The sequence below is a fragment of the Delphinus delphis genome, chromosome 3, assembly GCF_949987515.2.
Source record: "Delphinus delphis chromosome 3, mDelDel1.2, whole genome shotgun sequence".
NCBI lineage: Eukaryota > Metazoa > Chordata > Mammalia > Artiodactyla > Delphinidae > Delphinus > Delphinus delphis.
This window is the reverse complement of record NC_082685.1, coordinates 106,543,571-106,555,619: the sequence shown is the minus strand read 5'-3', so window position 1 is coordinate 106,555,619 and position 12,049 is coordinate 106,543,571. Positions and strand designations below refer to the sequence as shown.

At 38.0% G+C, this 12,049-nt stretch overlaps 1 protein-coding gene across 2 annotated transcripts in view; it reads right to left on the bottom strand.

Moving 5' to 3' along the window:
- Positions 1-285: 285 nt before the first annotated feature.
- Positions 286-12,049, bottom strand: part of EDIL3 (EGF like repeats and discoidin domains 3) — a 433,712-nt gene continuing 421,948 nt past the window's right edge. For both annotated transcript variants that reach the window (XM_060009191.1, XM_060009192.1), the window contains one exon: positions 286-2,725. In XM_060009191.1, coding sequence (XP_059865174.1) covers positions 2,576-2,725 — 150 coding nt within the window. In that variant the 3' untranslated portion in view covers positions 286-2,575. The remainder of the gene's footprint in view (positions 2,726-12,049) is intronic.

The following is a 12,049-nucleotide window of genomic DNA, read 5'->3' as shown; positions in this document are numbered from 1 at the left end:
TAAATGCTTTTAATAAGACATAGATAAACTGGATATGTTTAAAATTGTAATTTCATAGATTATAAAATTAGCATATTATAGTTACTTAATATGGTGAAGGCTAGGTGATTTTTCCGTGCCTTGTTCTTATGAGATTTTCCTTGTTTTACTGTGAATTTAAATAAATTTGCTTCACTTTGTCATTGATACAAATGACACAAAAGCTACATACTATTTCACAATAATTATTAACATTTCCACATGTGGGAATCCCTTTGTTGTCATTAATTTGGGGCATCATGGGAATCCCTTTGTTGTCATTAATTTGGGGCATCATGGGATAAAGAGATATCCCACGATATGTCATGTTGGTGAAAAACATATAGAGCAGAGAGAAAATGCACAAGCAACACAAAGCCATTTGTATGTATTTCTAAAAGGTAACAAAATTTTAACAAACTCCCTTTGAAAAATTTTTTTAAAAAAACTACCAGTAAAATAAAATTTAAAACAAACATCATAAGAATCCATGAATAATTTTGAGAAAGTAAATCATTACAAAAAATTACTCATAATTTTAAGAACTCTGAAAAGAATAAAGAATTGTGCATAACCTGCAAGAGAAAAATGGCTAGAAATTTGGTGGGACAGTAAATCTTTAAAGAAATGACAGTAAATCTTTAAAGAAATAAGGGCCATTGGCTACATAGTGAGTGTGTGTATAGCTTGGGACCTAAGCAATTATTTGTAACATGACCTTAAAATTTAGCAAATTAAAAATACTTAAATTCCTAATTTAAAGTTATCTTAAAAAGATGATATTGATGGCATGGCAATTTTGTTTTTGAAAGAAAGATGCTAAAAACTGATCACCATTTCAGATGCTTCAAATCAACAATTTTATAATAAGAGCCTGAAGTAGAAAGCATGTGGGCATAGGACAAATACGTGGCCAGCCAGTCCTAATTTTGCTCTTATTAAAAATGCCATTATGATTGATTGACTTTCTCTTTAAATTCACTATGATTGAAGACCACTCCATATATACATCATCAAGAAATGCTGTTAACACATGGACAGACAAGACAGTAACATTCTAGTGGCTTCTGTTATGCAGCACAAATAATAAGGAAAAAAAGAACTTAGCAGTGTTGCACAGGACGTCAATGTTTTGTACACATACCATACTTTCTTTTTCAGGACACAATTTAAAACCCCAGTAATTCTGTGTCTAAGCCTTATAAAACAAATACTTGTAAAGCTTATAAATTAGATGTTGAGGACTTTCATGGAGGCAGTGTGAGCCTTAATTTGAGAGAATGGCAATGAAACCTCATTATCAATAACAAATCATTATGATAATTGCTTATTATTTTTTCAGGACCTTTGAAGCAAAATAGATAGAAATCAATTTTCACCCTGAAAATGGTTTTTGTCATTAGTAAACACTTCTCTTCTCACAAATGTCTATGCACTGTGCTTTCCTGAGAAACCACCACTAATTTCAAACCTCAGTAAAATTCTAGTTTCACAGGAAGTGCAGAGATGAACAAAGAAATGATGAATATGCTTGGCCAAGTTATGCAGCACTATGTCAATATTTGCTAAAAAAAAAAGTAGACAAACAATTTTTCTATTATTTTAAAGTAAAGATAAGGCTATGGAAATACCATCAAAACAAAGATTTAAATTTTGTCTTAAAGAAACATAATGTGATTTTGTTGTTAATTTTGCAAAATGGTAGTATTAAGGTCTTTATAAAGGAAATATTTGGAGATTACATAGTTATAGCTTCCTTCAAAAACAAGAGAATTGCAGATTCAATCTACTGATACTAAATATGCTCAATCTACTGATAATCATGTTTCATATATATGTGTATATATATGTGCATGTGTATATATACACACACACACACAAACATGGTACTTCTTTTAGGCAAGTAATAGGACAAAAGTCAATTGGGAAAAGTATGGACTTATTCAGGCAATATATAATATATAGAATAGCACTAAGAGAAAGATCACATAATCTCTGATTAGAAGTAAAATGAGAATTATAATTTCAGTTAGTATTGCATGTTACAGATTCTTCTTCAAATTTTGGTTATAAACTCTGACAGTGTTTGTCAGGCACAGGGAAATAATTAGGATAATATAGATTCATTACAGAAGGGAAAAAAACTTATTGCTAACATTGCAGTATTCTTTTTATAAGAATAAGTTGAGTATTGATTATGAAAGCTCTAACAACTCTTGCTTTTATTTGATAACTATGAGATTTTTTTACCCTTGCTATCAAGAGTGCTACTTTCTTTGCCTAATATATTTCAACCAGTATGAAGAAGTCAGAAAACAATGCGAAAAGTAATTCACAGCTAATGTGATGTTGCTTAAGAAATTTAAATGATAAAAATCAAATTAAACCTTTGAAAAGGCAGGCTTAGACCTCCTTAAGAAGACAGTTAATGGCCTACCGTAATTTGATCACTGTTTCATGAAAAATTCCATTCAGTTTCCGATAGACTTTGCAGAGTTCATTCCGTGGAGATACTTTTAGGGAAATAGAGAGAAGGGTTGTGGGCTGTGGGATCTCCTCACTCCTCCTCTGTGCAGCCCAGCAGCTCAGACCGCAGCGTGATCCTCCCATACCAGGACCAAGGAAGGATCCTTATGTGCCGTGCATAGATGGGAGGGTCAATGACGTTTTTTCTGTGGGTATCATTGTCAAAATTGCCCTGGAAAACCTAGTAAAGATGAACAGACGATCAATCATATGGCCTTTTTTAGGGGAATTATTTTTATTATTTTCTTGTTTGGATCATTTTTCTCATACGTGAGATCTGATAACTAATCACGTTTTATTTTTCGAGACGTAATGCAGCTTCTTTTTAATGATCATTTTTAAATTGACTAGCCAATGAATGTTTAAAGACTTAAATAAGTTGAAAATGTATTTCAACTGTCTGAGGCAGGAATACATAGATTTATCATTTTTATGTTTTTTTTTAAAAGGTCAGGTTTTTTTTTTTTTTTTTAATGCAACAGATATTTATTTTTTGCTTCTGTCACAGGCTGCTGTTGGTTAGCTTGCTGAAGGTTGTCTCTTCTAAGGAGTGATTCAGAGATCCAGGCTGTTGCAAATTACCACCATTTTCTGAAAAACGTGGCATCCACATTCACAAGGGGCAACGAGAGAGAAAGCTGTTAGATTACACAGGATGTTTGAAAAAACAGGTATGGAAGCAGCTTAAATAATTTCTGGATACATTTCATTGACCTTAACTAATTATATGACCTCAGCCCAACTGCAAAGGAGGCTGGGAAATGGAGAGGAGCGTAACGGTCTCTATCACAATGTCTTTGGCTTACTTCTCACATAGAGAACAAAATTAACCCATTATCAAGAGAGACAACCACAATCAATGCTAGTAACTACTTTTTTCTTGCCTTGTCTATTAATTCCTGGATCCATACAATACTCAATTCCTGGATCCATACAATACTCTTGTGACCATTGTGACCTATAATATTCTGACATGTTGGCATCCCATGACTTCTTCATACTTCTTTTGTTTCAATGCTTTTTTGAGGTGTTTATGTCCATTTTTCTCCCAAGAGGCCTTTACAGTATACTTTGAGAAGTGCTTGCTTTAGAAAAAAACAAAATCGGCTGTTGGCACAGTGTGGAGTAGTGGCGCGTGGTCTGAATGACTGTTTTTTTCATATGTGCTTACTTTTGCTGTGAGCACTTGGACTGCACCTAGACCCAGACTAAAAGGTACACCATCTCCCCTCCTTCAAAGAATCATCATCCAAGGACCTACCAGAGACCACAAGAAAACATGGGGAGAACCTATCAGTATACATTTGACAAAAATTGAAGCTAATAAGGATGGAGACAAGATGGCAGAGTAGAAGGATGTGAGCTCACCTCTTCTTATGAAAACACCAAAATCACAGCTAACTAAACAACAACTGACAAAAAACAAACAAACAAAAAACCTGCTGGAACCTACCAAAATGGATATTCTACATCCAAAGACAAAGAAGAAGCCACAATGTGAGGAGGCGCCTGTGAGAATCTGGTTTTGAAGGCCAGCAGGATTTGACTGCAGGAATTCCATAGGACTGGGAGAAACAGAAACTCCACTCTTGGAGGATGCACACAAGGTCTCGTGCACACAAGGACTCAGGGGAGAAAGGAGTGACCTCCAAAGAGACTGGGCCAGACCTACCTGCTAGTATTGGAGGGTCTCCTGTGGAGGCAGAGGGCGACTGTGGCTCATTGCCAGGACAAAGACACTGGCAGTGGCAACTCTGATGAGTACTCATTGTGTGAGCCCACCTGGAGGCTGCCATTTCCTCCTCACACCTAGCCTTACCCAACAGCCTGTAGGCTCCAGTGCTGGGTCTCCTCAGGCCAAACAACCACCAGGGTGGAAACACAGCTCCACCCATCAGCAGACAGTTTGCTTAAAGTCTTCCTGAGCACAGCCCTGCCCACCCACCAGTGGTCAGGATCCAGTCCCTCACACCAGGAAGCCTGCACAAGCCTCTTAGACAGCCTCATCCACCAGGGAGCAGAGAGCAGAAGCAAGAAGCATTACAACCTTGCAGCCTGCAGAATGGAAAATGCAATCAAAGGAAATTAGACAAAATGAGATGGCAGAGGGATATGTCCCAGATGAAGGAACAAGATAAAACCCCAGAAGAACAACTAAGTGAAATGCAGATAGGCAATCTACCCAAAAAAGAATTCAGAGAAATGATAGTAAAGATGATCCAAGATCTTGGAAAAAGAATGGAGGTACAGATAAAAAAGATGCAAGAAATGTTTAACAAAGACCTAGAAACAAACAGAGATGAATAATAGAATAACTGAAATGAAGAATATGCTAGAAGGAATCAACAGCAGAATAACTGAAGCAGAAGAATGGATAAGTGAGCTGATAGACAGAATGGTGGAAATCACTGCTGCAGAACAGAATAAAGAAAAAAGAATGAAAAGAAATGAAACAGCCTGAGAGACCTCTGGGACAACATAAACACACCAACATTCACATTATAAGGGTCCTAGAAGGAGAAGAGAGAGAGAAAGGACCTGAGAAAATATTTGAAGAGATAATAGCTGTAAAATTCCCTGACATGGGAAAGGAAATAGTCACCCAAGTCCAGGAAGCACAGAGAGTCCCAGGCAGGCTACACCTAAGGAGGAACACACCGACACATAGTAATCAAATTGACAAAAATTAAAGACAAAGAAAAAAAATAATGAAAGCAACAAGGGAAAAGCAACAGATAACACAAGAGAATTCTCATAAGGTAATCAGCTGATCTCTCAGCGAAAACTCTACAAGCTAGAAGGGAGTGGCACTATATATATAAAGTGAGGAAAGGGAAGAACCTACAACCAAGAATACTCTAACCAGCAGGGCTCTCATTCAGGTTCAACAGAGAAGTCAAAAGCTTTACAGACAAGCAAAGCTAAGATTTTTTAGCACCACCAGACCAGCTTTGCAACAAATGCTAAAGGAATTTCTCTAGGTGGAAAAGAAAAGGCCACAACTACAAATGAGAAAATTATAATGGAAAAGCTCAGAGGTAAAGGCAAACATACAGTAGAAGTAGGAAATCATCCACACACAAATATGATATCAAAGCCAGCAATCATGAGGAAAGTACAAATGCAGGATACTGGAAATGCACTTGAAATTAAAAGACCAGCAACTTAAAACAATCTTGTTTGTTTATATACAGACTGCCTTTATCAAAACCTCATGGTCACTGCAAACTGAAAATTCACAATAGGTACACACACACAAAAGAAAAATGAATCTAAACACAACACTAAAGTCAGTCATCAGATGACAAAGGAAGAGAACAAGCGAGGAAGGGAAGAAAAAAGACCTACAAAAAGAAATCTAAAACAATTGACCAAATGGCAGTAAGAACATACATATCAATAATTACCTTAAGCATAAACAGATCAAATGCTCCAACTAAAAGACATAGACTGGCTGAATGGATACAAAAGCAAGACCCATATATATGCTGTCTAAAAGAGACCCACTTCAGATCTAGGGACACATACAGACTGACAGGAGATGGAAAAAGGTATTCCATGCAAATGGCAATCAAACGAAAGATGGAGCAGCAATACTCGTATCAGACAAAATAGACTTTAAAATAAAGACTGTTACAAGCGACAAAGAAGGACACTACATAATGATCAAGGAATCCAAGAAGAAGATATAATAATTGTAAATACATGTGACCCAAACATAGGAGCACCTCAATATATTCAATATATAAGGCAAATGGTAAAATCTATAAAAGGAGATTTAACACCCCACTTTCATCAATGGACAGATCATCCAGATAGAAAATCAATAAGGAAACAGAAGCCTTAAGTGACACATTAGAACAGATAGACTTAATTATAGGACATTCCATCTGAAAGCAGCAGAATACACTTTCTTCTCAAATGTACATGGAACATTCTCCAGGATAGATCACATACTGAGAAACAAATAAAGCTTTGGTAAATTTAAGAAAATTGAAATCATATCAAGCATCTTTTCCAACTACAAAGCTATGAGATTAGAAATCAATTACAGGAAAAAAACACGAACACCTGGAGGTTAAATTTGGTAAAGTTACAGGATACAAAATTAATACACAGAAATCTGTTGTATTTCTGTACACTAACAATGAAAGATCAGAAACAAGAATTAAGGAAATAATACCATTTACCATTGCTTCAAAAAGAATAAAATACCTAGGAATAAACCTACCTAAGGAGGCAAGAGACCTGTATTCCAAAAACAGTAAGATGCTGATGAAAGAAACAGAAGATGACAGAAACAGATGGAAAGATATACCATGTTCTAGGATTGGAAGAATCAATATTGTGAATATGACTACACTACCCAAGGCAATCTATAGATTCACTGCAATCCCTATCAAATTCCTAATGGTATTTTTCACAGAACTAGAACAAAAAATTTAAAAATATGTATGGAAACATAAAAGACCCTGAATAGGCAAAGCAATTTTGAGAAAGAAAAACAGAGCTGGAGGAATGAGGCTCCCTAACTTCAGACTATACTACGAAGGTACAGTCATCAAAGCAATATGGTACTGGCATAAAAAACAGAAATATAGATCAATGGAATAGAATAGAAAGCCCAGAAATAAACCCATGCACCTATGGTCAATTAATCTACGACAAAGTAGACAAGAATATACAGTGCAGTGGAGAAAAGACAGTCTCTTCAATAAATGGTGCTGGGATAAATGGACAGCTACAACTAAAAAAATGAAATTAGAACATTCTTTAACACCATGCATAAAAATAAACTCAAAATGGATTAAGGACCTAAATGTAAGACTGGATACTATAGTACTCTTAGGGGAGAACCTAGGCAGAACACACTTTGACATAAATTGCAGCAGTATCTTTTTTAATCCATCTCCTAGCATAATGAAAATAAAAACAAAAATAAACAACTGGGACCTAATTAATTTTAAAAGCTTTTGCTCAGCAAAGGAAACCATAAACAGAATGAAAATACAACCCACAGAATGGGAAAAAATATTTGCAAATGCTGTGACAGAAAAGGGATTAATCTCCAAAATTTACAAAGAGCTCATGTAGCTCGATGTCAAAAAAACAATCTGAAGATGGCGGAAGAGTAAGATGCAGAGATCACCTTCCTCCCCACAGATACATCAGAAATACATCTACATGTGGAACAACTCCTACAGAACACCTACTGAATGCTGGCAGAAGACCTCAGACCTCCCAAAAGGCAAGAAAATCCCCACATACCTGGGTAGGGCAAAAGAAAAAAAGAATAAACAGAGACAAAAGAATCGGGACGGAACCTGCACCAGTGGGAGGGAGCTGTGAAGGAGGAAAGGTTTCCACACACAAGGAAGCCCCTTCGCGGGCAGAGACTGCATGTGGCGGAGTGGGGAAGCTGAGGAGGAGAGCGCAGCAACAAGGGTGCGGAAGGCAAAGCGGAGAGATTCCCGCACAGAGGATCAGTGCCGACCGGCACTCACCAGCCCGAGAGGCTTGTCTGCTCACCCGCCAGGGCGGGCGTGGGTGGGAGCGCATGGAGAGGCATGGCAGCGTGAACACAGCCTGCAGGGGGTTAGTGCACCATGGCTAGCCGGGAAGGAGTCCAGGGAAAAGTCTAGACCTGCCGAAGAGGCAAGAGACTTTTTCTTACCTCTTTGTTTCCTGGTGCGCAAGGAGAGGGGATTAAGAGTGCTGCTTAAAGGAGCTCCAGAGACGGGCGCGAGCCGCGGCTAAAAGCGCGGACCTCAGAGACGGGCATGAGATGCTAAGGCTGCTACTGCCACCACCAAGAAGCCTATGTGCCAGCACAGGTCACTCTCCACACCTCCCTTCTGGGAAGCCTGTGCAGCCCGCCACTGCCAGGGTCCCGGAATCCAGGGACAACTTCCTAGAGAGAATGCACTGCACGCCTCAGGCTGATGCAATGTCCCACTGGCCTCTGCCACCGCAGGCTTGCCCTGCATCGTGCCCCTCCCTACCCCAGGCCTGAGTGAGCCAGAGCCCCCGAATCAGCGGCTCCTTTAACCCCGTCCTGTCTGAGCGAAGAACAGATGCCCTCCAGTGACCTACATGCAGAGGTGGGGCCAAATCCAAAGCTGAGCCCCGGGAGCTGTGCGAACAAAGAAGAGAAAGGGAAATCTCTCCCAGCAGCCTCAGGAGCAGCGGATTAAATCTCCACAATCAACTTGATGTACCCTGCATCTGTGGAATACCTGAATAGACAACGAATCATCCCAAATTGAGGAGGTGGACTTTGAGAGCAAGATTTATTATATTTTCCCCTTTTCCTCTTTTTGTGAGTGTGTATGTGTATGCTTTTCTGTGAGATTCTGTCTGTATAGCTTTGCTTTCACCATTTGTCCCAGGGTTCTATCCGTCCTTTTTTTTTCTTAATAATTATTTTTTATTTTAATAACGTTATTTTATTTTATCTTACTTTATTTTCTTTTCTTTTATCCTCTATTTCTTTCTACTTTTTCTCCCTTTTATTCTGTGCCATGTGGATGAAGCTCTTGGTGCTGCAGCCAGGAGTCAGTGCTGTGCCTCTGAGGTGGGAGAGCCAACTTCAGGACACTGGTCCACAAGAGACCTCCCAGCTCCATGTAATATCAAATGGCGAAAATCTCCCAGAGATCTCCATCTCAACACCAACACCCAGCTTCACTCAACGACCAGCAAGCTACAGTGCTGGACACCCTATGCCAAACAACTAGCAAGACAGTAACACAACCCCACCCATTAGCAGAGAGGCTGCCTAAAATCATAAGTCCACAGACACACCAAAACACACCACCAGACGTGGACCTGCCCACCAGAAACCCACCAGAAAGACAAGATCCAGCCTAATCCACCAGAACACAGGCACTAGTCCCCTCCACCAGGAAGCCTACAAAACCCACTGAAACAACTTTAGCCACTAGGGACAGACACCAAAAACAACGGGAACTATGAACCTGCAGCCTGCAAAAAGATGCCAAACACAGTAATATAAGCAAAATGAGAAGACAGAAAAACACACAGCAGATGAAGGAACAAGGTAAAAACCCACCAGACCTAAGAAATGAAGAGGAAATAGGCAGTTTACCTGAAAAATAATTCAGAATAATGATAGTAAAGGTGATCCAAAATCTTGGAAATAAAATAGACAAAATGCAAGAAACATTTAACAAGGACCTAGAAGAACTAAAGATGAAACAAGCAATGATGATCAACACGATAAATGAAATTAAAAATACTGTAGAAGGGATCAATAGCAGAAAAACTGAGGCAGAAGAACAGATAAGTGACCTGGAAGATAAACTAGTGGAAATAACTACTGCAGAGCAGAATAAAGAAAAAAGAAGAATGAAAAGAATTGAAGACAGTCTCAGAGACCTCTGGGACAACATTAAACACACCAACATTCGAATTATAGGGGTTCCAGAAGAAGAAGAGAAAAAGAAAGGGACTGAGAAAATATTTGAAGAGATTATAGTTGAAAACTTCCCTAATATGGGAAAGGAAATAGTTAATCAAGTCCAGGAAGCACAGAGAGTCCCATACAGGATAAATCCAAGGAGAAACACGCCAAGACACATATTAATCAAACTGTCAAAAATTAAATACAAAGAAAACATATTAAAAGCAGCAAGGGAGAAATAACAAATAACACACAAGGGAATCCCCATAAGGTTAACAGCTGATCTTTCAGCAGAAACTCTGCAAGCCAGAAGGGACTGGCAGGACATATTTAAAGTGATGAAAGGGAAAAACCTACAACCAAGATTACTCTACCGAGCAGGGATCTCATTCAGATTTGATGGAGAAATTAAAACCTTTACAGACAAGCAAAAGCTGAGAGAGTTCAGCACCACCAAACCAGCTTTACAACAAATGCTAAAGGATCTTCTCTAGGCAAGAAACACAAGAGGAGGAAAACACCTACAATAACAAACCAAAACAATTAAGAAAATGGGAATAGGAACATACATATTGATAATTACCTTAAATGTAAATGGACTAAATGCTCCCACCAAAAGACACAGACTGGCTGAATGGATTCAAAAACAAGACCCATATATATGCTGTCTACAAGAGACCCACTTGAGACCTAGAGACACATACAGACTGAAAGTGAGGGGATGGAAAAAGATATTCCATGCAAATGGAAACCAAAAGAAAGCTGGAGTAGCAATTCTCATATCAGACAAAATAGACTTTAAAATAAAGAGACAAAGAAGGACACTACATAATGATCAAGGGATCAATCCAAGAAGAAGATATAACAATTGTAAATATTTATGAACCCAACAAAGGAGCACCTCAATACATAAGGCAAATACAAACAGTCATAAACTGGGAAATCGACAGTAACACATTCATAGTAGGGGACTTTAACACCCCACTTTCACCAATGGACAGATCATCCAAAATGAAAATAAATAAGGAAACACAAGCTTTAAATGATAGATTAAACAAGATGGACTTAATTGATATTTATAGGACATTCCATCCAAAAACAACAGAATACGCATTTTTCTCAAGTGCTCATGGAACATTCTCCAGGATACATCATATCTTGGGTCACAAATCAAGCCTTGGTAAATTTAAGAAAATTGAAATTGTATCAAGTATCTTTTCCACAACAATGCTATGAGACTAGATATCAATTACAGGAAAAGATCTATAAAAAAATACAAACACATGGAGGCTAAACAATTCACTACTTAGTAACGAAGTAGTCACTGAAGAAATCAAAGAGTAATCAAAAAATACCTAGAAACAAATGACAATGGAGACACGACGACCCAAAACCTATGGGATGCAGCAAAAGCAGTTCTAAGAGGGAAGTTTATAGCACTACAATCCTACCTTAAGAAACAGGAAACATCTTGAATAAACAACCTAACCTTGCACCTAAAGCAATTAGAGAAATAATTTAAAAAACCCCACAGTTAGCAGACAGAAAGATATCATAAAGATCAGATCAGAAATAAATGAAAAATAAATGAAGGAAATGATAGCAAAGATCAATAAAACTAAAAGCTGGTTCTTTGAGAAGATAAACAAAATTGATAAACCATTAGCCAGACTCATCAAGAAAAAAAGGGAGAAGACTCAAATCAATAGAATTAGAAATGAAAAAGGAGAAGTAACAACTGACACTGCAGAAATACAAAAGATCATGAGAGATTACTACAAGCAACTCTATGCCAATAAAATGGACAACCTGGAAGAAATGGACAAATTCTTAGTAATGCACAACCTGCTAAGACTGAATCAGGAAGAAATAGAAAATATGAACAGACCAATCACAAGCACTGAAATTGAAACTATGATTAAAAATTAAAAATCTTCCAACAAACAAAAGCCCAGGACCAGATGGCTTCACAGGCGAATTCTACCAAACATTTAGAGAAGAGCTAACACCTATCCTTCTCAAACTCTTCCAAAATATAGCAGAGGGAGGAACACTCGCAAACTCATTCTACGAGGCCACCAT